The following is a 24451-nucleotide window of genomic DNA, read 5'->3' as shown; positions in this document are numbered from 1 at the left end:
GAAGCCTAAGTCTTTTGGGAACGAAAGCTCAAAACTCTGCTGTCTGTCTTACATCCCGGGCCACGGCGCCTTTTTGTAAGTTTGTCCTACTGAACCGCTCACGACAACGGAAAATATGTTCTGCGAAGTTTTGGAGGTAAGTTGAAAGCTTTAAACAGCAGACGTTGCGCTGAGATTATATCTAGAAGCGTCAACGACAGACAATGTAGATGTAGATAGATAAGTTAGATAAATCCCCAGGTTTATATGAACAAGTTTGCGTCACACATTCCATTGTTACGAGATATTGTATTCCACTAACTAAACTTATCTATTATGCCTAAGATCCGCATAGAGTAAAATCATCTTGGGAAGACTCAGTTTGATTAATCTCTGTGTAGAAGTCGTTCGAATCTCAGAGGAGCAAATGCCACAACACAAATATTTAGACAACATAGAAACTAAACCTCGATCCCACATATCCCATGCGATGAGATTCGATTTACTGCTAAAGAAATCGCCCGAAGCTTGTCGAGAGAAAAAGACTACAGTGGCCCAATGGGATTATACCCGGGGGGCGATAAGGTACTGAAGCGGCTTGGTGGCTCAGCAGGGACGTGTAGAGTGAGATAGAGCGTCGGGTTGAAATATTGCAGACGTGCGTGGTTGACTGTGAGTTAGAAATCCACATCTCATTCCATTGGACATCCGTCTTTAATTGAGAGCATCGAGAGATCTCACTGCTCTGCTGTGTGTAGTAATTGTCTGTTTGGGCCAGGAAATTCCATATGGTCAGGCTTCAATGCTGGAATCAGGATGGATTTGAGGAGGGCTGTTTTATATGGGCCAAACGGGGAAAAGAACTGAAATAAAGCATTCTATTATCCCAGGTTGAGTCGTTACTCCAGCACTCACTCATGTAGATGTTCGGAGCTCTTATCACTAACTCGCTCGGCCCCACCATCCCGTCGGTGGCCGATGCTACCATACAAGCATTAAACAACTGAATACGAGTTTGAAATCCCGTCATTGGACCGTTTAAATTACGAATGCTCTTGGAATGCGCACCGGTATGGTCTCCTGCCTCATCGAGAAAGATTGACAAGCATATACTTAGCCATGTTGTCTTGGCTTGTTGAGCCATCAGGACTTAAATATTTGATCATTACCACGGGAGACTCTCGCATTCAGGCTTTTCATCTTGTTCGGTACGCGACTTGCAATGTTTTGGCAAATATTCTCTGCCCTAGCAGCCTTAGCTGCTGTTGATGCTCATGGCCTCCAACTCAATAAGCGAAGTTCCGGGCTCGATGTGACACTGGCCGCGCCTCTCACCTACGGGTCTGCCGAAGTGGTCGCAACGATCAAGAACGCCGGCAACACCGACCTCAATCTGCTCAAAGTTGGCACTATTTTGGACAGCAACCTTCCTGTTCAGCGACTCATCGTGTTGGACGATGCGGGTATGTCCCTAGATCCACATGCAGTTAGGGAAGATTGTTGCTGACCTTGTCACAGGAAGTCAAGTTCCATTCATTGGCATCGAGCCAAGTCTTCGATACAACGCCCTGAAGCTGGGTCATTTTCAGCATCTTGCAGCCGGAGAGTCCGTTACTGTGAACATCGACGCTGGCAAGGTGCATCGATTTGACAAGTCAGGCACTTTCTCGTTTACTGCAGAAGGCGTCATACCCGTCGCCTTGACCTCATCTACAGACTTCTCGGAGCCTGCTGTTGCTTTCAAGTCAAACACTGTCACGCTCGAAGTTAATGCAAACACTGCTAGCGTGTCTTTGATAACCTCAGCTCTCGGAGAGCGAACCAACTTGCAACCTGGTTGTAATGAAACAACGCTAGAAGTCAGTGTCAAAGCTTTGGCAAACTGTCAAAATTTGGCTCTTGCCGCCGCTGCAGACGCATCAGATTCGTCATCCAAGAGGTTTGTCGAGTACTTCGGAACCAACTCGTCAGACACTCGCAACATTGTTGCAACAAGGCTTCGGAACGTGGCACAAGAATGCTCTACCACGGACTCGGGAGTCTCTCGCTTCTTTTGCTACGACTACTATGGTGTATGTGACATTGATGGGCCGCTCAATGCTTACACGGCCTGGGATGTCAACACGATGGTCATGTGTCCCCTGTTTTACGGCCTGCCACCCCTTCCTGAAGGCTGCCATCGACAATGCCAAGCTACCACTACAATACATGAGACAACACACAACCCGGGCGTGTATGAACCTCATACCAATGACTATGCTTATGCATACAACGCGAGCGTTGCATTGTCACCGGATCGAGCCCTTCAAAACGCCGACAATTATTCGTTATACGCAAATGGTGAGACAAGCCTCAGATTCTTCAGAACTTTTGACGTTAACTTGTACACGATAGCTGTTTACATGGATTGCTGAGCACCAAAATTTCAGACTATTTAGTCTGTGAGTACTTGTATGATGGTGAAGGTCTGGATAGGGAAAAGAAACTCGAACCTGAACGAGTCAGATAAGAAGAAAAGAACCAAGCGGCCATCTCCGACGACATGTTTCTAGCTTCTTATCAAATACCAATCATATTTCATGATTCCAACCCCGCTTCTCGACATTCAAATCTCTTATCGCTCCGTATCACCCCGCAACTTCTTATTTTTAACCTGCTAATATTGTCTACAACAGACTGCTACCAATACTTGGTAAACATCTTGTAGTTTGCCAAACTCATTGACTTCTTATTTTTGTCAAACAAATCGTCACGAAGTGGTCTCTCATGAGCGTTGAAGCTACTATTCCTGAGCCGGAGACTACGGTCCTCCGCTTCGCTTCGGGGAACGGCCCGGTTACACGCCGGATTCTCCGCAAACCTCTCCGCGATGCCCTACCCACCGAAATCCCGATTATCGACATATCCCCATCCTTCAGCGAGGACATCGACGATCGAAAGGGCGTGGCACAGCAAATTCGGAAAGCCGCCACAACATCTGGGTTCTTTTACATCATCAATCACGGCATTGATTCGTCCATTACCGACTCTGCCCACGAAGCTTGTCTTCATTATTTTCGCCAAGATGAAGAGGACAAGATGCGATCCTGGGTGGGTAAGAGCCGGTACTTCAACGGCTATAAGCCGCCCGGTTCACAGCGTATCAACAAGTCGGAAAGCATCGACGTGAGAGAGACTTTCAGCTGGACGTATGATCCTCGGCATGACCCCGATGTTGACGATGTCGTCTCAATCCCAGAAGATGCGAGGCGTTTTCTTCGGATCGAGGATTTTCACTGGGAAGGAGCATCCAATCAACCGAATTTTCAGAACTCCATCATCCGCTACTGGCAGTCGTGTCTCAAGCTTGCGCGCGTCTTGGTGCGTGCCTTTGCGTTGTCTCTGGATCTACCTGAAGAACACTTTGATGCAAAGTTCAAGTATCCCGATGCTGCTTTAGCACTCAACTACTATCCTCCACTGTCAAAGACATCTCAAGCTACTCTGTCAAATGGGGATGCGCAAGTTTCAATTGGATCCCATACGGATTTCCAGCTCTTCACTATTCTCTGGCAAGACGCAGTTGGTGGACTGCAGGTCCTCAACCGTCAGGGCCAGTGGATCAGGGCGGCTCCCTTACCCGGGACCTTTGTGGTAAACATTGCCGACTACCTTCAACGCATCACCAACGACCTTTACGTCAGTACTGTGCACCGAGCCCAGAATCTCAGTGGTCAGGAACGAATCAGCATGCCCTTCTTTTTTGGATTTGGTTTACATGAGAGCTGCGGAGTTGTGGAGACATGTGTCAAAGACGGAGAGAAGCCCAAATACGAGGAGATCGGTTGCGAAGCTTGGGTGCAGCGAAGAGCAAAAGCCATGCATAGAGTTGAGTCGGACGGAGAAGCAGACGCGTAAACATGTACTCATTCTAGAGATGCAGCCAAGCTTCGGGATTGTTCCAGCTCCAATACTTTCATCCTTGAAGGACATTCCAATTAAAACGAACATGAATCTGTAAATTCATGTAAGGGAGAAGATGAACGGTACAGCCAAGACTTTATGTTGATGCCTAGTGTGGATATTCTGCTGTGCCGCTCGCTTCGAGCGCCGTACGAGCGCATTCTATGAGGTTCAAGAGATGACCTCTCCCAGCCCAAAGTCACTTTTAACATCCTGAAAATTTCAGTTTATCCCGCTATCATGGAAGCTACTTCGGAACTGCCCTCAACTGACGATGATGTTCTTGGCCCTTCGCGCACCGATACATCGCCGATAAGATTCGCGGGAACGGCACAATCAAATCGAAACGACGCAAATATTTCTCCATCCCAGTCCTGGACAATATTGAAACCCATCACTGCGTGTGTCAAATGGGTTCAACATCAAGCCCGCAGTTCGAAACGCGTGCGGAAACCGAGAGCTTTCTGGCAACTCATCGCTTTGGGATGCTCGGCAACAATTGGAACCACAATACTCATGTGAGCACGCATACCTTGGTTTCGCGTGCGACTCCTCTGATACTCATAAACGACAGAACCCTACTTTACCTCTTCATATTCATTCTGCAGCCTGAAGCCTTTCGTCGATTGGCTTCCGAGAGTTTCATTTCGCATTATCCGGTAGATGCCGATGGCCACCCCGTCGACGGCCTCGCACGATGGACTGAAGACTTTTCCCGTTCGGTTGTTCCAATAATGTGTCACTCACACAATGATTATTGGAGGAAATATCCTCTGTTCTCTGCCCTGGCCGCCGGATGCACAGGTGTGGAAGCCGACGTGTGGCTCAGCGACGATGGCTCGGATATCTTGGTTGGGCACGATAGGGAAACACTCTCACCGGACAAGACACTGCGTTCGCTTTATCTCGATCCTTTGCTCGGGATCTTGAACAAGATGAACACTCCCCAAACCTGGTCAAATTTCAGTCGAACTGATCGAGCCCAGGGCGTCTTCAGGAGCCAGCCTAACATCACTCTTGTGCTTCTCCTTGATGTAAAGGATGATGCTCACAGAACATGGCCCATTGTCATGCAGCAACTGCAAGCCCTCAGAGATCAAATGTTTCTTGCCCGCTACGAGGCTGTCTATACAGCGCCTGGATTCTCGTATAAGCAGCGTCTGTGGCCAGGTCCTGTAACAGTGGTTGGTACTGGTGATCTTGTGGAGAAGCGCTGGACGAATGTTTGGCCCGACGATCCGCATTACAGCGAGTATCACGACGCCTTCCTTGATGCACCACTCGGCCGTCTTCCTCATGAGAACACCATTGAGCATTGGGGGGACGGCTGGGGAGCAAGTGTTATGTGGGATAAAGAAGACGCTTACTACACGTCGGTTTCCTTCAAGCAAAGCATCGGATCGGTCCGCACTGGTTTCAGTAACTCTCAGCTCAAAACTCTGCGGGAGCAAGTTGAGACAGCCAGATGGTCAGGTTTGAAGACTCGTTATTGGGACGTACCTGACTGGCCTATCTCGTACCGAGACTACATCTGGGAGGTTCTGACGAGAGAGGGCGTTGATATGCTTAATATTGATGACCTCCAGAGCGCTTCTAAGAGGAGCTGGACTAAAGGATACATCCGAAATCTTATATGGATGATTTCGGTGTCCGGTTTCATCTTCCTGGCGTCCGTTGCGCTGACCTACTGGGGACACACAGCCATCAAGAAACAGCTGGAACGCATGGTTGATTCCCAACCCATCATGTTGGAATAGTAGGGATGAACTGCACAGATATCGATGCTGAGTATTTGGAACTGTTCCAAATTAACAGAATGTTATTAGAATGTCGTCCAATCACATACATGTATCTTAAAAACTGATCACCATTCACTCTTGCAAGTAGGGACTGACTTCTCGCCCGTCCACATACGAAACCTAACCTGCAAATTATCAGCATCTTCTCGTGGTAAAATGCCTCCTCACAACTTTGCATCACTGTTTGAAACAATCTCGAAATAAGCTTTTCAAACGAAATCGCGATCCATGCTGTATTGTCGCTGTCAATGATTCAGGCATTATGATTCTAGAACTGTGCTTATTCACAATCTGATGGCCATGATTCAGGGCAGCGAGTACACTAGCCGCAACAGGCTGCTGACCCCAGTTATCCCTGGTCGGAAGATCCCTGTTGTTCTCGCTTTCGCGTTCTTCAGATGTTTTCTTCATATCTCCGCTACTCCCCGCCCTTCTGATTGCCGACTCACCAACTGACACAACTCCACGATTTCCAGAACGCCAACTCGGACGGAGCCCGTCGTATGTTACGAAGAAGGCCCGGATAGCTCCACAGCTGGTTGTCTTATCCAAGTAACTGCTTTGCGACACAGTCATGTCCGGCGTCGATGGGGGCTCCGAAACCCCTGACACGGGGAACAAGAGGCGCCGTACGTCGGGTATGTACCAGCGGAGACGCGCCGTTGCGGCGTGTGGGCCATGCCGGGTCCGCAAGACGAAGTGTGATAACGTCCGGCCTGCTTGCGGCTTCTGCCAACGGAATGGTGGTCTCTGCACTTATCCAGATACGTCAAATGACTTTTCAACGTATGTACATTAATGTCATTTCGGATACCATGTCACAACATTAATATCGTGCTAGATTTGATCCAGCAAGCCTGGCAATTTTGGACAGAATTAATCATGTCGTCAACCTGCTGGAAAACCAACCGCCGCCACCGCCGCCCCAGGTCGAGCTTCCTTGCACTGCGCCTACATGCATTCCAGCCATCCCACACGGACAACAGGTCCTGTCCCCGAACTCTATCAATGGTCCTGGAGGAAGCTCTTGCGCCGTTGTGGATGAAAACCAATGCCAGGTTGACGATGGGTTGCCCGATGACGACGTTATGATTCGGTTTGAAATACCAGATCATGCAGCAGCCAGTCCTAACTGTGAAGCGGTTTTACGGTGGCCCATTTTCAGAGACACGGTTCCTGAAGTTCACTCCATCATTCTCGAACTTGAAGAGGACGACCCTGACTACCTCAGCCAGTCAAGAGCCACCAGCAATGGGAATCTGGGAAGAGGGGTGCAGGAGGACGATTTCACTGTGCTTTCCAAGAAGTTCCTTGCATACGTCCATGTGAAGAATCCGGTTCTCGACATTGCCGACTTTAAGGGGTATGTAAAAGATGCAATCGAACATGGTGCTCGGTGGGATGGTGCATCATGTCTAGTGGTACGTTGCAGTAATTTCTCAATCGGTATCGCATACTTACAGACAGTCTAGCTCATTGCATGCGCACTTGCGTGCTTGGCGACTCCTTTTCAGTCCGAATCAAGTCTCAACGGCACCCCTGAATCGATAAGGTCGTCAGCGTCAAGTTCGACAGACCCGGAAACAGCTCAATCATACTTTTTCGCGGCAAAGAAACGCCTGGGACTGCTTGAACCATCTTTACTTCAAGTTCAGTGCCTTTTCTTCTGCGGAGTGTTTGAGATGTATTCTCTTCATCCGCTGCCTGCCTGGTTTTACTTCAACCAGGCCAGCGTCCAGTTCAAGAATTTGCTTTGGAGGCGGACACGACGGCGGACGTCAGAAAACATGTCTCAAAAGGCGCGTCGACTCGAACAACGACTCTATTGGTCTTGCATGAAGTCTGAATGGTAAGCCGACAAGATCACGAATCTGATAGTGTATCATCAACTGACTTTGACGTCTCAGTGAACTGAGATGCGAGATACCGTTACCCTCGAGTGGTATCACACAGCTGAATTACCCGGACTTATTCCCCTCGCCGCCTTCAGAAGTTGCTACTCCGGCACCTCAACCCACTTCCCTGGACATTCTTGAGGATGACATCCAACCGGAAGAAGAAAAGAGCTGGTTTTACTATCTTGCCGAGATTTCATCACGGAGGATGATAAATCGAGCAATATCCATCATGGGCTATCACGGTGAAGAAGCATGGATACGGAATATCGCAAAGGTGGTAGAGAAGTGCGAAGACTTCGACCAGCAGATCAATGTCTGGTGAGTTGTGCTCTGCGACTGGTGGTTCTCATTACTGACATGCCCGTCAGGTGCTGTCACATCCCACAACAGATCAACTGGCAGAATCGAGAGCTCTCGAATAACGAGTTGGTTCACTATATCCAGAACCGAGCAGAGAGTTGTCGCGAATGGATCCATCGGCCATTTGTCTACTACGTAATCCACCAAGCGCCGAACGACCCCTGGCTTCCCCGCGCCATGCCGCTAGCAGAAAAGTGTCTCGAGATCTCAGTCGAGCTGCTGCTAGACACAAACTCGCACCATCGGCATCACGGAACTTGGTTCATGGCTAGAGCGGCTATGACCCGTGCTCTGATTCTCTTGGCGGCGGTCAAGAGTGATAGGTTCCGTATGCCGGACCGGTGGAAACATGCGGTGGATTGCGCCACCTGTGCCTTGCAGCGCTGGTATGGCGAAGCTCCGGATTTGCGTAGGGCTGCGTCCGTGCTGGAAGACCTCGTCGGTCAGATTGTCAGGACTGAAGGCTAGAAGGTGTCTGTGTTGCTGTACAATAGTCTGACCCTTGGATTGTCAGCTGTCGGACGTCGTCGTGTATCAAATCGGGTCTCGTCAGCTTGGAGGTCACTGCTTCGAGGGCTCCGGGGGCCGAAGACATGCAAGGTGCATGGGGCATTGGCTTCTGTTGTTCAAACCTCAAGGCGAACGATGCGTTATTGAAGCCCTTCATGACTATTTGACAAGAGACTACTGAGCGCTTTGACGTCTTGACATCAATCGCTGGAGGGAGTCCTTCCTAGAGTACTCATGATGCTCCTCATTGAGCAGTAGAGTATTGTTGGTCAGCATCTTGCTCGATGTCTCTTCAATGGACTACTTATTGCATCTTCTTGAAAAGAAAGTCGTGGCAGAATAGATGACATTCAGAATAAATCTTACATGCGGTGGGCGGACAAAGCGGAGCTCCTTTAGTCAATCTATTCTCAGTCAAAGAGTTTAAGTGCTTGCAGTTTTCCCCTTTACTAGCGCCTTTGAATAGCGGCTTTGAATGGTGCAGTCCGGATGCATAGTGACGACAAGCTTCGTGGCATCCAAGGTCTCCTTCATGAAACTGGGCTCAACTCCACCGCATCGAGAATTGGACTGCCATCAATCGCTACTTTGTGTGTCTAAAAGCTTGTTTACCTACAGCTTCATGCCAACAAACAGAAAAACTATGACACACAACCTCTTCATAGTTGTAGGTCTGGAATCTGTCCTTGGTTCATTGACATCACTGGTCGAAGCCGGACGTGATTAGCGGGGTGCCCTTTGTGGGTGTTTGTCTTAGTCTGCTGGGCGCATGCCACACAAATCCGTCCCCATGTGATGGTTTGACGTCCTTTGAGCCCGCCGTCAGCCGGCCAGCTCAGGTACCACGTGTGGCTGATGCGTACAAGCGGCCTTTACTCCATGATGTGGTTGTCTTCTCCAACTTTTCTCTTCTCTCCCGAGCTTTCGAATCTCGCGACTCCGGGTTGAATCGCGTATCCGCGCATCATCCAGACTATTTCGCCGTGCTGTCCAGCCCGAACTGCTGTCAAGCTAATCTGGTTTCGTCTGCGTCTGGTCGGACGTCTGTTCGCAATCGGTACACCGGCGGGATCAGGCCGGCACGTACCGATCGAAGTAACCCAGCGTTGGATGTCGAGATGGGTGGACTTATTTGGTTGCTTGTTCAAGATTGTTGCAGCATTCCTCTCTCGTAGGAGCAGCTTCCACCACCTTACTGTTTTTGCATGCCATGATGAAGAAGCGCTTTGCGCAAGTTGAAATCCTCAATTCTTCGGCAAGAAACTGCTTGCAGTTCGGAGAAGCTCAAAGGGCAATCCTGCTATTTCTAGATGATGCCCTCACAGCGTCCTCAACTTGCCTGATGAAATCAATTTCGATGATAACGCGAACGCAACGATATCCTGAGCAAACAGGCAAATTAGGGGGTTCCGAAGCTCTTTTTGTGGTCAGGCCCTTTCCAAATGCCTGGGACAAATTCTACCAAGCTGAGCCACACCACCGCCGAAAACATGGGATGAAGCTATTGTCGCACTCACCTCACGGGGTCCTTGTCCCAGTCGGCCTCCTTCACCTGAGCGTGCTCCTGCATTCACCTTGACCTCCTTCACCACACCATCCCATTCAAAAAGAATTTCCCCCAGTCTCCCTCCATCCACTACTCCATCTTTTCTTCTTCTCCGCATATTTTTTTCACTTTCTGTTGTAATTATTACTGTACCAATCGACAAATATCACCAGCGCGCGCTTACACCATACCTATCGCAAGCTAGTGACCGCACTGGGTGGGAGATTACACGACGGCAGCTATGCCCATCCTCCGCAAGAAGGTCTCTGTCGTCAGCTCGCACTCCAGCACGACATCATGCTGTTCTGTAGATTCAGAATGGGATAGAACCTGTCATTACGATGGCTGCTCCAGGAAGCATGCCTATATTCGCCGCGAAGGTGCTGTGAGACTCTACTCTGAGTTCTGCGTAGAGCGTAAGTTGGAAGATCAATTGCATCATCTCTTTAGAAGCTGACCTAGTTTCTACAGATACGTGCAAATCTTGTGTTTTCGGAGAGTCGATGTGCAGGAAGCCCAAAGACATCCATCATCGGTTCTGCTCCGAGCGTGCGTATTATCTTGCCTTTTGGCGCTGAAAACTTACTGAAAAGTCGAGAAGATAGGACATGCGGTTTCAAAGATTGTGAAAACAAGGGCGACTGCCCTCTCGGCATTGCGCTGCCATGGTTTTGTGCAAGCCGTAAGGTCCATTCGCCGCCAAACGATGTCATGACGCTGACAGGTATTTTATACAGACATCTGCCGAGATGATAAATGCTACAAGCAAAGGCACGAGAATTATCTCTATTGCAAAGATCATCGATGTTCAGTATCGAAGTGCTGGGAGAAGCGCGTGACGGATACGGAGTTTTGTAAAGACCACGTCTCGACTATATGCCGCGAGGAAGGCTGTCGGGAAAAGGTTCACATCGAATTTCGCTGTATCAAACACCAAAAGTGCCCCGTCAAAGATTGCAAACTCTTCCGACACCATCACAAGGATGGACTCTGGGACCATTGCGAGAAGCGTGAGTCTCCCCTGAGTTGGCTGCATCAAGTTGATTTGGCTAATCTTCGACAGATTACAAAGAGTTGCGCTGCATTTACAAAGGCTGCGACAAACTATGTCTTCCGAAAACCAAATACTGCGGCTATCACAAATGCACCTTCGAAGGATGCGCCAATTTCCGAGACAACGAGAAAGACAGCGAGAGGCTCTTCTGCCGGGAACATGGCTGCGAGTTTTCCGAGTGCTACTCTGTGGCGATTCTCGTTAAGAAGACCAGCTTTGGTACTTACTGCCGTCGACACACATGCTCCGTTGACGACTGCAGCGAAGTGAGCGAGAGTGGTTCTTACTGCAAAACCCACTCTTGCTCGTGGGATGGATGCGACAAGATCCATGTGAAGTGCGGGACGTTCTGCGAAGAACACGAGTGTAAGAAAGACGGATGTCACGCCAAGTGTAAAGTCCGTCTGGGCTACTGCGAGGAGCACTGTTGCAAGATCGATGGTTGCATCAACTTCAACGACACCGGATGCGACAAGCTTTGCTTCGAGCACTCGCGAAAGGAACTGCATAAGAAAATCAAGCATCTGGAAGACAGGCTGAAAGGACGGGGTTTCGAAACACGCCATCACGACGAACTCAAATGCCGCCATGAGAAGCTCATCCGGGATTATGACAGCTGTCTGCTACGTCTCAATGAGAGCAAAGAAGAAATTCGCATCCTCCGCAACACGTGGGTTTCGGACGACGACAGCCGCTTCAGGAGACAGGATCTGGAGGACCGAAACGCACGGTTGTTGCTTGACTTGGAGCGAGAGCAAAGGAGGGTCGAGCACTGGGAGCGCAAAGCCGGCGACGTACTCCGACGAGTTGACGAATTGGAGTGCTTACTTGAAAACGAGCGGCTTAGATGTCCGTCAGACATGTACGAGCGCCGCATCGCGGATCTCGTGCGCAGGGTTGAGATTCTTGATGAAGAGCTCCGGTGCGAGCGCGAGAATCATACAATACATGAGAGCCGACGGCATGAGGTCGACAGATTAATGCGGGTCATATCAGACCTTGAGAGAAAGCTCGCCGACGAGCACATACGATCTCGGAGAGTTGAGGAACTCGTCAAGAAGGTGGAGATCTTGAAAGCCATGGTGGACAGCGAGAGGGAGCAAAAGGATATTCTCCTTGAAGAGATCGCGAAGCGCGACGAGTACGAGAGATGCCGGCGAGAAGAACTATGCCGACGAGAAGAGCTGTGTCGGAGAGAAGACTCATGCCGGAGAGAAGACCCATGCCGGCGAGAGGATCCATGCCGAAAGGAGGACCCGTGCCGGCGCGACGAGGTATACCGTCGCGACGAAATATACCGGCGCGACGATCCGTGTCGGCGTGATGATTCATGTCGACGTGAGCAAGTCGAGATAGTTCGGCGCAGATGGAGGAGGGGCAGTTTCGAGAGGAGATCGCGTCCTTTGACTTATCGCATTTTCGGATAACGGAGCCAACTGGGATCCAACTAAGGTTTTCCGAGAGGATTCACATGATATTGCAAAGTATCCATAGGCATAATTTGGCATTGAAGCGGCGGCGTTTGGTCTTTCATTGATTGATATCCAACGGAGATATCGCATTAGCCCCTACAGGGAGTTTGGACTCATCGAAGGAAAACAAAAAGAACATCTTAAACCGAATGCGTTACGGGCAATATGAAGTCATTGTGCTGGAAATGCGACTAAGGCAGCGCGGCGATAGCATTAGGCTATGTAGCGAAAGTGACGACGCCAGCAGCGAAACCATAAGAGAACTCCCATCTTACGCAAAAGTTTAATTTATTCCATTCTGTTCATTCTATTCTGTCAGTCCTAGTTTATGACGAGTCGTCGTGAAAGCTGTTGCTGTCTGTTGTCGGAATTGCCAGGTTAAGAGGATGAACATGGTCTGAAGAGTCCTAATTTTGCCCTCAATCGCTGGGGAAACTATTACTCAGATGCGCCCTCCATGACATAAATAACAATCAAACTTACCAAGAGGAGATTTTGCTTTTCATCTGTTATGCCGTTCAGCACTTCATCATCACCCCGGCACTCGGAATATTCGTTGTTTATGACCTGGCTGTTCACACAATGGCTTGTGTTCAGAGAAGAGCCAACCAATTTAGGAGTAATTCAGAAACAATACAGTTTAAACCTCATTGAAGGAGATTCAACAACGAGCTTTGAACGTCTCTTTGGCTTCGCCGGCTTAAACTGAATGTATCTCTTGGCTGGGTTGGGGGAACAAAGATGTTCTCTCAACTTGCAAGTCGCACAAGGCCTTTGAACGACATCAACGATTTCAATGCCCTCTTTCTTCATGGTGATTTGAACCGTTGTTCTATGATGAAGACCCTGTGCTACGGTTATTTCGCGAATTCTCAGTTCAGACGTATAAGAGAGCATCTTGCTGTCTTCGACAAAGTTGAATACAATCCAGACATTCTCAACCGCAGTTTCATCGAATCGACACCCAAAATCGAAACTACTCATATCATCCCGTCTTATTTCGCCGTCAATTACAATGTGTTCGGGTTACCGTATTTACAACGTCTGCCCTTGTCCTAAGAGGAGATGCCCAAGACGGCGGGCTGTAGACATTGAAAAGAAAGTGTTCCAAGCTGAGACTGGACATATCACTTCTTTTAGCAACCAGTCAAAGTGGGAGGAGAAGCATCGTTGCTGGCAATGGTGGCTATTCCAGCCACCCAAATTTCAAGATAATCCCTGGGCTACGCCTGAGGGTCGCTGTGAAGGGTTCAAGGGATGGACCGCTTTCAAGCACATCGAAAGAATTTGCGAGCCTTGCACGCAAGAGTCACCGCTTTCTCCTTATGGACACGCTCGTTACAATGACCACCGTGTCGCAATCCCTCTCCAGCTTTACCCGGCCGTTCGCCGTGACCTTCAGGACAATATTCGAGACACTGCTGTACCTCCCTCGAGCAGTTCACCGATCCGATCCTCTCCGAGCTTACCCATCCGACGAGTGGTCGACAGAATCGTGAAGCCCAGCAGTAGGGATGGTCTTTCGTCACGATCCACCAGCAGAGCGACCCGGAGCACTTCCGACGTACCGAAGAACTTCCGGAAGTCCCTCAAAGACCTAGAAGAGCCAAAGCCCAGTGGATTGGGAAGCAAATCACTTGCCACACCTAACAGCACGCCAGCTGGAGACCTGCTGGTGACTGGTTTGCACCAAGATGGAACAGTCGCCAAAGTTCGCGGTAACCCATACGGGCCTGTTGGGGAGGCCGTGCGACAGCCTGATGACCTCTTCCAAGTCGGAGACCGAAAGCGGGCAAGTGACTGGACTATTATGGAAACTCGAGAGGAACTCAACAACAGGCTTCCACGAGGTCGTGTTTGCAAAGTGTGTCACACGTGGAATTGCACCAATCTCGGGCACCTCCCTTCACCCAACTATCCCTGGGAATGGTGATTCCATCTTAGCCAGTCGCTTCCATCTGATTAGGAGGCCCGCAGATGAGAGATACCGATATTGTCTAAGTAGTCTGGTATTTGTTACTCATCTACTTTTGGATTGGTTTTGTAGGTCTAGGTTTGGCTTTTGTTCTGATTTTGGTTTTCAAATTAGATATTCGCTCTCTGTTTCCGCCCCATTTTCCAGTTTTGTACTTGTATAGCAAACAAATGCCTCTGTGTTAGCCTTTCCATTGATCGAACTGCCACCAGCGCCAGTCCACTGATGAAAGTGCAATCGATCGAAGAACGCTTATTCTTGTCGCAGTTGTATCCTACGGACCCAGAAAATACTACGACAGGCTATAGGATCTGTTGGTTATTCAAATACTTCGACAGTGTAAACCTACGAAGAGGGCAGTCTTATGTTAATCATTTTGCGTTGGGAACTATGAGTGTTAGGCTTGTGATATAAGTCGAGAGATTCAGGTTCTACCGCCAGGGACAAGTCAACTTCCAACATTACCAAATGTCCGGCTGCACACCGGGGTGGGGTCGGGATAACCTTCCCAATCTGATGCACCATCCTCGGAAGCATCGCGGAGATGCGGACTGGAGTGCGGAGATTCATTCAACGTCATACATCAATCCAGGCAGATACTATTACCACGGAGATAGAAGTCTGGAAACCCTCAATTCAGGCATTTTATATTCACTTAGTCGATATCCAGAAAACTCACTACACAACTCTCAAAGCACTCTGCATCGTATCCAACCATGCCCAGTACCGAGCAGAAGATAGCTGTCGTGGGTGCAGGCGTGACCGGACTTTGTATCGCGTTATTGCTCTCTGATGCTGGCCATGCTGTCACCGTCGTCGCCCGAAATATTGCGGGTGATTACTCGACAGAATGGGCGAGTCCCTGGTATGATAAACCTGCCTATTCGCCAACCTTTTCTTCAAGCTGACGTCGGAGGTTGATAACAGGGCCGGTGCTGTCCTGGCACCACACCCAGACTATGGCCTGGAAGAGTTGCAAGAGCAGTCTTTGCGAGCGTGGAGAGCCTTGGCTCAAAAAGATGAGAACGCTGGGATTCGAGTAGGCCGATGAAATGAGCCCAAAACCCAGCTAAAACTTACCTGTTCTTTCGCAGGCCGTGAAGGTTACCGAATACTACGATGACCGCCCCAATGACGCGTATATCTGGTATCGCGACAGCGTCGCCAACTTCCGAAAGCTGGGAGACAGCGACATGGTTGCAGGAACCACCCTAGGTTTCACATACGACAGCCATGTAATCAACCCGAACCAGTTTCTCCCCTGGGCGATGCAGCAACTTCGGGACCGAAGAGTCGAATTCTTGAAAGCTGCGATCTCGTCGATACACGAAGCCAAAGTCATGACAGGCGCTGCAGTTGTTGTAAACGCCTCTGGCCTTGGGGCGCGAGAGCTTGCTGGGGATGATGCTGTGGAGCCTCTTCGTGGGCAGACCATGTTTGTGAAGACGCCAACTACCGCGGAAGTGATCTTACGCCAGGGCTCGCAGTACACTTACATGATTCCTCGGCCTTCGGACGGCGGATTCATTCTGGGCGGAGTGTCCCAGCCCGGAAACACGCAATCTGATCCCGACCGCAGCCTCAGACAGGATATCCTTGACCGTGTGAACCAGTTGACGAGGGGGAGGTTCTCCTGGCTCAAGGCGGACCATGATGTAATCAAAGACTTTGTCGGGTTCCGTCCTGGTAGGAAGGGGGGTGTTCGTGTCGAGAGGGATGGCGATGTCATCCATGCGTATGGAGTAGGACCACTTGGGTATGTCTTCGCGTTTGGCGTTGCGGCCAAGGTGAAGGGCTTGTTGGAGAAGCCGTTGACGGCCAAGATATGAGGTTGCCTTCTAAGAGACCTTTCCAGGTCGAGCTCCGATGACTGAAAGTGGCACATCTAGTTTCCTGGGGTGTTCTACTTTATTGTTTTCTAAATAGTCTAAGGAAATCTATCATCATGTAAATGCAGTCTACGAGTCTAAGACCCTCTGTCTTTGTCGTCTTCTCTACGCCGTATCGCCGTTGCTTCTATCGTTTATCATGCTATAGTCTCATTTCTGTCCGACTCCTTCCGCGTCTAGAATCCATTCTCCTCATCTTCATCAAAGGCCCCGATGATATCCAGCTTTACGCCGCTTGTCTTGCATGCCGCGATAATCTCCTTGGGGACACCATTATCGCCTGGGACGACGACGACCGTTTTGAGCTTGCTATGTGTGACGTTGGCGACTTGGAGAGTGTACTCCAGCAGCTCAGTGACTTCGTCGTCCGTACCGAGTTCGTTAAAAAATTCCAAGACTTCCAGGTTGGGTGGCAAGCCAACAGAGTGCAGCCTTGGCTTCTTGGACGACTTGCCGAAAAGCTGGTAGTCCCAATTCAGCTTTAACGATTTCAAAGCCTCGAAGTCCCTCATCCGTACTGGTTTCCTGCCGGTGAGCGTTGGGTGGTCGATGGTGATGGACTCCATCGAGTGGCCCTGAGAGTTTAGCGCCAGCATGTAGTCGCTAAAGTTGTCCGAGCTTTCTTCCAACTCCGGGCTGGGCTGTTCAAGTTGGGTCATCACGAACTCCTTTAACCCTTCGGGAAACTCGAGAATATCCGAAAGCGCATCATCGTTAATGTCGCACTCAATCAGATGCAGCTTGTGCAGTGCGGTTTCATGGGGGCGCTCGATGAGGTCAAAGCCGCGGTAGTCCAGCTTCGCTCTCCGGATGACGAGGGTCTCGAGTGTCGGGTGGGCAAAGATGTGGACATTCTCGCGCAGATCCCAGTATGCATCATCCGGGCACTGGTAAAAAAGAGTGCAGTGCTTCAAGCAAGCCAGATCGAAGGGGCCATTGAAGAGTGCGCCGATGCCGTGAAGCAGCGTAACGGGGACGGACACCTCGAGGGTCGCGAGGTTGCTCATAGTGCTGATGGTTCGACTGAGGGCCTCAAAGCGGGTCGGCGGGTGGTGTGAGCCATGAATCGGCCCATCGAGCCTCAAGTGAGAGAGTTCGTGAGCGGGATACTCGAGGCTGACGTCCTGAATAGCAGAGCCGCGACGCATGCGGCGACTGAGGGATTCCGAGAAGACGAGGTGCTGCTCTGGGTCGTCGAAGCGGACTTGACGGTACAGAATGGCGTCGGCGAGCTCATGCCAGGCCCCATTCACACGGCTGACGGCGCATAGGTCGCTGCGCGAGGTGCGACCGACGGTCTCGAAGATTTGAAGGAGGAGCTCATCGGGAAGAAGGGCGATTTGCTTAGGGACGGATGTCGCGACGGAAAGAACGCAGGATTGTGCTCGTGAATGCGATGATGATTGATGAGCGTGAGCTTGAGCCTGAGCTTGAGCAGCAGACGATCCGGCCTGCGGGTCGGGATTTGCGCCCGTCGTGGAATCGCGCGACATCCTGGTCCCACGATGAGTTGTAGAGTGGCAGAAGTGGATCCGAAAATGAGGTTCGATGTTGCTGATAAGTCTTCCTCGTCCTGTGATAACGAAGATTATGTCATCCGTGTCAGATCACAATTCTCATTTCTCGCCGCAAACAGTGGGGAATCATCTGAGAACGGTCGCATTTGATTCGTGCTGCGACCGGCTTATCGATAAGATTGGTTATCGTGTGATATCTTATCATTATCGATAAGCTCGCCGTCTCATACAGCAGCCCCTGAAATCACTTTCATGCACGAGCAACAAGAACGTTTCTTCAATGAACGTGGTTTTGTGAAGAAAACAAATGCTAGCAACATTCGTTACACCTAGATACCACTCCAAATGTTTCCCGCCTTCGCCCGATGCCCCCAGGCCAGATCGGATTTACAGCAGCGCCGAGCCTACGACGGCAGCGCCTCCAACCACGAAGAGGCCACCCAATGAGACAGCAGCACGGTTGACTGGCGCGGCAGCACTCGCCGATGTCGATGGCTGAGTGGAACTTCCAGTCCCGTTGGCAAGTAGTGCTGTGAGCTTCGAGTCTGTGGTGAAGGTGGCCGTGACCGTCGTGGCGTTCTTGCAAGACGCGGGTTTGGTGCCGGCACCAGAGACGAAGTTGACTGCGGAGCACTTGAACATGGTTAGCAACAACGAGTAAGTGTGTTTTGAAGTACCGAAAGAGGGGGCGTAGTGACATGATGCACTGGTCTTCCGGTCCTCGCAGGGTCATAAATCGGCATGGGAACCAACCTGGTAGAGCAGCCCATCAGGACCATCAGCGACGACGCTCAAGACGCCCATCTTGCCTACCCAGCTGGCGGGCGCTGTCACAGAAGGTTCGCAAAAGTCTCCGAGACCTGTCTGCTGAACGATAGGGAAGAGCTGCTTCCAATTTCCACCAGCCGTCTTGTCGAGGGTACCGCGGAACAGCCAATTGGCCGTGGGATGAGCCAAAAGCAACGCGACGGCCTCGCCGTCAACGTGAAAGTCCGTCACATTGTTCTTGGTGAAGTCGGGAGTAAAGCTTCCGCAGGGGGCTTTGCCTTCGTCATCATCGCTAAAGCCAATCGTCGGCGGAGCGTTCAGTTTGAAGTGCGCTTGAGCGGCGGACACCAGGAGCAGGGCAGCGGCGACGACGGATCGGAGGGGAGCCATGGTGAAGAAGCAACGGCTTATTATAAGCCTGTGGTGCAAGAGGTCGATTATTAGGGGGGATGAAGGTAAGAATAGCAGTGAGATCCAGCCTCAGTGTTGTGATATTAGGGTCTAACGCGCAGGATATACCGAGAAACGTAGGAAGCCGAAAAGTCTGTTAGTTGATGAGAAACGCACCGATAGAATGAGCCAGTGTCACACGCGGGTACTGCACTGACTTAAATGGCCAGCCAGGGGTGGTGTTGAGGGTTGTGACTTGTCAGGAACTCGATCAATGTTCTGAGAGTGTTTGGTGAAGCCAGCTCGTTTCCCGCTCAGTAGCCGGTACGTGGTGGGCGCAACATTGAGTGCGTTTCAGCAGCCATCATGGGGTTGAGGGGTTATTGCAGCCTCTTCTTCTGAGAATCCTCCGGCGACGAGTTCCCGAAGCAAGAGAAGCGGTTCCTCTCGTTCGCACTACGAGGAACGTCGATGCAGGGTTTGGGCTGTCATGAGGTTATTAGTGAAGGTTACTTTGCAGACGAGCAGAATTGAGCTTGTTTTGGCGCCACTGGTTTGAGGTCCAAGTTGCGACGAAACTCCCTCTCCTTGCCGCTGTTTTCGGGTTAGCGCCCATACTGACGTGCGTGATGTGCTGTAAACGCCAACTCACAACACCTGGTGCTCCTCGGTGAAATTCTAGATCGATCACTTATCCCTGTCTCCGGCACTCTGAGCCGATCAATATGCCTCCTTCTCACTATGGCGGATGGAAACCTATTTAGGCGGTTGGAAAGTGCCGGTGAGGGTGTGAGTGGGCCGCGAATGGTAAAACATGAGGAACGAAATCGTGTAACAGTAATGGAAGCAACTTGCCCAGCACTTCTTCTGAGGCAAGCTTCGCGGGAGAGCAATGCCGCGGGTTTCGACAGTTGATCAGGCCTTCAGTACTTTGTAAGACGGGACATTCCCCCTGCGAAGCTTTGATGCTAGTCGTATGTTTATTGGCACTTAGTCTTCGTTCTTTTGCATCAAACGTTTGTTTTCACAACTCGGCCGGCCCCGATCGAACTCTTAATACTATTTCGTTCACATTGGTGAACTTGAGTCCTCTCACCTGTATCGTCCATCTTTGAGGGACAAGCCCTCCTGGTCGCCATCATGGACATGAGCAGTATGGGCGGTATGTCCATGGGCATGAACATGTTCCAGTCAACCAACATGGAGCTGGCTCGTGACTTTTGGATCATTATCGCAGGTGTGCTTGGCAGCATCGCCATCTTGCGGGCTCTCAACCTGTATCAGTCGCACGAAAGGTAATTGTGCTATCGCATCTTTCCTTCCATGTTGTTCTCTCCCAACAGATGGCTTCGCATAATCAAAACCTCCCACCAAACGAAAGCCTTCCTGTTGCCGTCTTGGTATCTTCTTGCTGACTCTACCTTCTGTTAGAATCCGTCGTAGCGCGACTGCTTCCGTCAAGCACCCTACTCGACCAAGCAACGGCTTCCAGCGGATGTTTGCGACGTCGACAGCGATTTTACGGGAGATGAGCTATCCGCAACTGCAACTACGCGCGGCGTGGATTTCCTGGATAAGCCCACCACCGCTGGGACGGTCTCTTGTCCTCCTGGTCTATTGGGCTGTTATTGCGTACATGATGGCATCCGAGACTAGTGTCAAAGACGCATACTTCTGGGAGCGTATTGGCTTCCGTAACGCCTGGATTACCACCATGCAAGTGCCACTGGTATATCTACTCGCTTCCAAGTTCAGCATACTGGGCCTCATTGTTGGCGCAGGCCACGAGCGCCTCAACTGGCTTCACCGTTGGGTAGCCCGCACCATGCTGGTCACAGCTACAGTACACGGCTTCTACTTCTATACCGAATGGGTGCAAGCCGACTTGGTCGAGATGCAGATGAGCATGCCGATGATCCGCTACGGCTTCGCGGCCTGGGCTGTCCTCCTCTGGTCATTTCTCATCTCGCTAGGCCCGCTCCGCAACATCTCCTACGAGTTCTTCGTCGCCCAGCATGTCATCAGTGCCATCGTATTTCTGTGGCTGGTCTATGTCCACGTACCTGCCTACGCGCAGTCTGTTGTCTGGATTTCCGTCGCCGCTCTCGCTTCGGATCGCCTGGGCAGGACAATGCAGCTGATTCGCAACAACTTCAAGCTCAAGACGGGCGTGGGCCGACGACTTGGCCACCCTGCCAGTGTTCGGGCGCTTGGATTGCAGACGACGGTGCTCACGATCGAAAACGTGGGCTTCAACTGGCGTGCCGGTCAGCATATCTACCTCTGGCTGCCTGGGGTTGGGCCGACGCAAACCCATCCGTACACGGTTGCCGGCATTCGAGACACCGACAACTCTGGCAAAAGCTGTCGTATCAACCTAGTCGTTAGAAAGCACTCCGGCTTCTCCCGCCGACTCCATCGCTATGCCTCACAAGCAGGCAACGAGTCCAAGACGTTGACAGCATTCGTCATGGGCCCATACGGACACCCTCCAGCATGTAATCACTATGAGACCCTTGTGCTCATCGCAGCTTCTACCGGCGCTTCTTACACACTGTCGCTTCTTGAGGGCGTCGTCGCATCGAGTAAAGCGAGTTGTGTCACGCGGATTGACTTTCTCTTGATGGCAAAGCATTCCGACGAGATCGAGTTTTACTTCGAGCGGCTTCGCGCACTGATTGCGCAGGTAGAACAGAAGAAACTCGGGTTAGAATTGTCAGTACAAATCGCGGTGACTGGCGATCCGGGTATAGCCACGCCGGCTGCACTTGCCCGATCCATGAACGTCAAGCGTGCGTCTGTTGCATCCGCAGAGAGTTACGTCGATGACGGTCTCTCAGAGAAGAATCGATTCGACGTCGACGTTGAGGCTAGCGGCGCCAACCCAGCAGCGAACCGGCGGGAGGGTAACGGTGACGCCGAGATTCAGTTTCTAACCACTCGTCCGGATGTTGAGGAGTTCATTCGAAGCCCCGTGGAAGCCGCTGGCGGCGAATCCTTGGTGGTTGTTTGCGGAGGCTCGCCACTCGTGGCGACGGTCAGGAACTTCGTGAGTCGTCTGTCCGACGAGAGAGCCGTACACAAGGGCACAGGCGCGCAGGGGATTTGTCTACACGCGGAACAGTACGGCTTCTAGAATTGTATAGTGGAAAGAGGTAGCAGATAGAGGTGACATATTCTCAATGGCGCCTAGATAACAAGATGGTTTGGCAAGTCTAAAGAAGAATCGGGTCGTCATTGGGTTTGGATTTTACCAAGCACCAAGACCGCTGCGAGATAGCAGCTTGCAGAGACAAAGTAGGGTATTCCCAAGGCAGCACCGCCTACGGCAATGCCTCTAACCCAAAGAACCATCATCAACGGCGCGCCAAGTAACGATCCCGATGTCTTTACCATCATCACGATGGAGAATATGTGGGACTCGGGATCGACTGAGTCCGTTTGATGTTCGTTCCGCTTCGGGGCAATGAACGGTGACTTCAGCAATGACAAGGTGAAGACTGGAAGGGCAGAGCCAAGTGCGTAAAGGAACAAGGATGGGACTAGCATCCATATCTTTGCAGCAAGAGCAATGGCCAGAGCGCCGAGAATAGAAACAATGAGACAGACGTTGGCGTAGTGCATGTTCATTCGATGGCTAGCCAGCTCTGGCGGATCATGTCGGGACCTCCTCCGCCGAGAGCGCAGTAGTGCCGGAATGATAACCGTCAGAAGCGTGAAGTTGACCACAGCTTTGGCTGAGAGCAAGTACCCGGTGGAGGCGAATGTCCAATGGTATCGCTTCGAGATGTACTGAACCAAAAGCTTCGTATCAGAGCTGGCAAGGGAAGTCAAGACGAAGCTGATGAGAAGGAGGGTCATGTTTCGTGGGTGACTTGTGACGATAGACCGCAAGACACCGAAGCGTTGGAAAATAGATCTGAATAGCGAGGGATTCGCGTCTTGGGCCTTCAAGATTGGGGAGGAAAGAAGGGGCCGTGACTGCTCATCACCGTGACCTGCTCGGGAGGATGGAGGTTGGGTACTTGAGGTGTTCTCGAGCAGGGAGATGGTCGGGATGGCTAACAACAAGAGGCATATACCAATCCAGAAAGGCAACCATAGGAGAAGACTCATCGTGGCTGATGCTAGGGCAGGTCCAAGCAGAGCGACGACGTAAGAGACGGAGCTCATCCAGCCAAAGTAGGTTGCCCTTTACCACCCAGTCAGAATGATGATACCCATCGGTTCGGAAGATCCTACATACCTTAGAACGTGATCATCGGTCATGCCAGATGCTATCGCATATGTAATTGAGTTGAAAACGCAATCGCCACCCAGAACGGACAGGAAAGGAGACGCGACAATGGCTTTGGTGGGCAGAGTCTGTTCGAAATGACCAACAATAACGGCCCATGCCGGCATGACGATTCGAGGCACAAGATTCAAACAAAGGATGGTCCGCCGACCGTAACGTTCAGCGAGGAATCCTAAGGGAATCGTCATGACAAAATCTAATCGCAACGTCAGCCAAGATCTTCAGTGCATCGCTCGTGGACCCAATGGGTACCTCCAACAATCCACGCCGTTTCCATAGTGCCCTGAATCCAGGCCAAGCGCTGCTGGACGCCATCGATCTTGCAAAGTCCCTCGTCGACATTTCCGTCCTGATCAATGACTGAAGGATCCGTCGATAAGTAATACTCCCGGCAAAGACGCCGCTCAACGACTCTGTTCAGGGGAAGCTGGTACAAGCTCGCAGCAAGATTGACGAGTAGCACCAGGGCGAGGAGTGCGCCGACACCCGCTTTGTGCGACTTGCGCGGAGACTCAAGAACCGCGTGATCATTGGAGGTATCGTTTTCGTCCCCGGGGACGACGGAAGTCGACATGATCCACCGGTCGCGTGGTGAATCTGGGGTTTGATGGAGTTGACACGCGAATGAATCCGCCCCGAAGCTCCGGGGCGCGGGGCATTTCGGGATTCTCTTTGCTGGGGAGAATGACTAAGCATAAGGTAGCTGTCCGTGGCGCTTCACAGGGAAGATGCATGGAGACGATCAATTATGAGACGAACTAGACTCATTAAGAAATAAAGTCACTTGCATCGACAAACCATTTTTGAATGATTTGGACTTCACCCCCTTTCCAGCTTTAGACTTCGGTTCGCATCACTCGTTGTCACGATTGCTTCGTGTATTGCTGCTGCTGCATACTTCACTGAGGCCCTCGGGGCATGTCTGAGTTGCAATAGATTGTGTCAAGATCGTGCTCCATTCTGGAAATCTTTAGCACTCCGTCTAGCCGATGATTCACTGCAATATCCAACTTCCCAACATCGTGCTGTGTTTTCCATCATGGATAGCCATCATC

At 51.0% G+C, this 24451-nt stretch overlaps 7 protein-coding genes across 7 annotated transcripts; 4 read left to right on the top strand and 3 right to left on the bottom strand.

The window, feature by feature from the left end:
* Nucleotides 1-1201: 1201 nt before the first annotated feature.
* CkaCkLH20_07095 (2OG-Fe(II)oxygenase) lies at nucleotides 1202-3876 on the top strand (the record flags this gene model as incomplete). Its single annotated transcript, XM_038889812.1, has 3 exons — nucleotides 1202-1442; nucleotides 1498-2051; nucleotides 2737-3876. 3 exons carry the CDS (start codon nucleotides 1202-1204, stop codon nucleotides 3874-3876), a joined length of 1935 nt encoding a protein of 644 aa, XP_038744736.1.
* Nucleotides 3877-4856: 980 nt separating this feature from the next.
* CkaCkLH20_07094 (uncharacterized protein) lies at nucleotides 4857-5678 on the top strand (the record flags this gene model as incomplete). Its single annotated transcript, XM_038889811.1, has 1 exon — nucleotides 4857-5678. The coding sequence occupies one exon, from the start codon at nucleotides 4857-4859 to the stop codon at nucleotides 5676-5678; it is 822 nt and encodes a 273-aa protein (XP_038744735.1).
* Nucleotides 5679-6294: 616 nt separating this feature from the next.
* Nucleotides 6295-16364, top strand: CkaCkLH20_07093 (uncharacterized protein; the record flags this gene model as incomplete). Its single annotated transcript, XM_038889810.1, has 9 exons — nucleotides 6295-6506; nucleotides 6562-6816; nucleotides 6886-7083; nucleotides 7628-7936; nucleotides 7987-8420; nucleotides 11098-12229; nucleotides 15260-15400; nucleotides 15463-15574; nucleotides 15630-16364. The coding sequence occupies 9 exons, from the start codon at nucleotides 6295-6297 to the stop codon at nucleotides 16362-16364; spliced, it is 3528 nt and encodes a 1175-aa protein (XP_038744734.1).
* Nucleotides 16365-16600: 236 nt separating this feature from the next.
* CkaCkLH20_07092 (F-box domain-containing protein) lies at nucleotides 16601-17917 on the bottom strand (the record flags this gene model as incomplete). Its single annotated transcript, XM_038889809.1, has 1 exon — nucleotides 16601-17917. One exon carries the CDS (start codon nucleotides 17915-17917, stop codon nucleotides 16601-16603), a length of 1317 nt encoding a protein of 438 aa, XP_038744733.1.
* Nucleotides 17918-18328: 411 nt separating this feature from the next.
* On the bottom strand, nucleotides 18329-19099 carry CkaCkLH20_07091 (uncharacterized protein; the record flags this gene model as incomplete). The annotated part of the gene is made up of 2 exons (XM_038889808.1): nucleotides 18329-18574; nucleotides 18695-19099. 2 exons carry the CDS (start codon nucleotides 19097-19099, stop codon nucleotides 18329-18331), a joined length of 651 nt encoding a protein of 216 aa, XP_038744732.1.
* Nucleotides 19100-20239: 1140 nt separating this feature from the next.
* Nucleotides 20240-22235, top strand: CkaCkLH20_07090 (ferric reductase like transmembrane component; the record flags this gene model as incomplete). Its single annotated transcript, XM_038889807.1, has 2 exons — nucleotides 20240-20394; nucleotides 20531-22235. The coding sequence occupies 2 exons, from the start codon at nucleotides 20240-20242 to the stop codon at nucleotides 22233-22235; spliced, it is 1860 nt and encodes a 619-aa protein (XP_038744731.1).
* Nucleotides 22236-22333: 98 nt separating this feature from the next.
* On the bottom strand, nucleotides 22334-23970 carry CkaCkLH20_07089 (major facilitator superfamily transporter; the record flags this gene model as incomplete). The annotated part of the gene is made up of 3 exons (XM_038889806.1): nucleotides 22334-23291; nucleotides 23346-23592; nucleotides 23649-23970. The coding sequence occupies 3 exons, from the start codon at nucleotides 23968-23970 to the stop codon at nucleotides 22334-22336; spliced, it is 1527 nt and encodes a 508-aa protein (XP_038744730.1).
* Nucleotides 23971-24451: the final 481 nt, after the last annotated feature.

The sequence above is a fragment of the Colletotrichum karsti genome (genome assembly GCF_011947395.1).
Source record: "Colletotrichum karsti strain CkLH20 chromosome Unknown Scaffold22, whole genome shotgun sequence".
NCBI classification, from domain to species: Eukaryota; Fungi; Ascomycota; class Sordariomycetes; order Glomerellales; family Glomerellaceae; genus Colletotrichum; species Colletotrichum karsti.
This window is presented reverse-complemented; position numbering and strand designations above follow the sequence as displayed.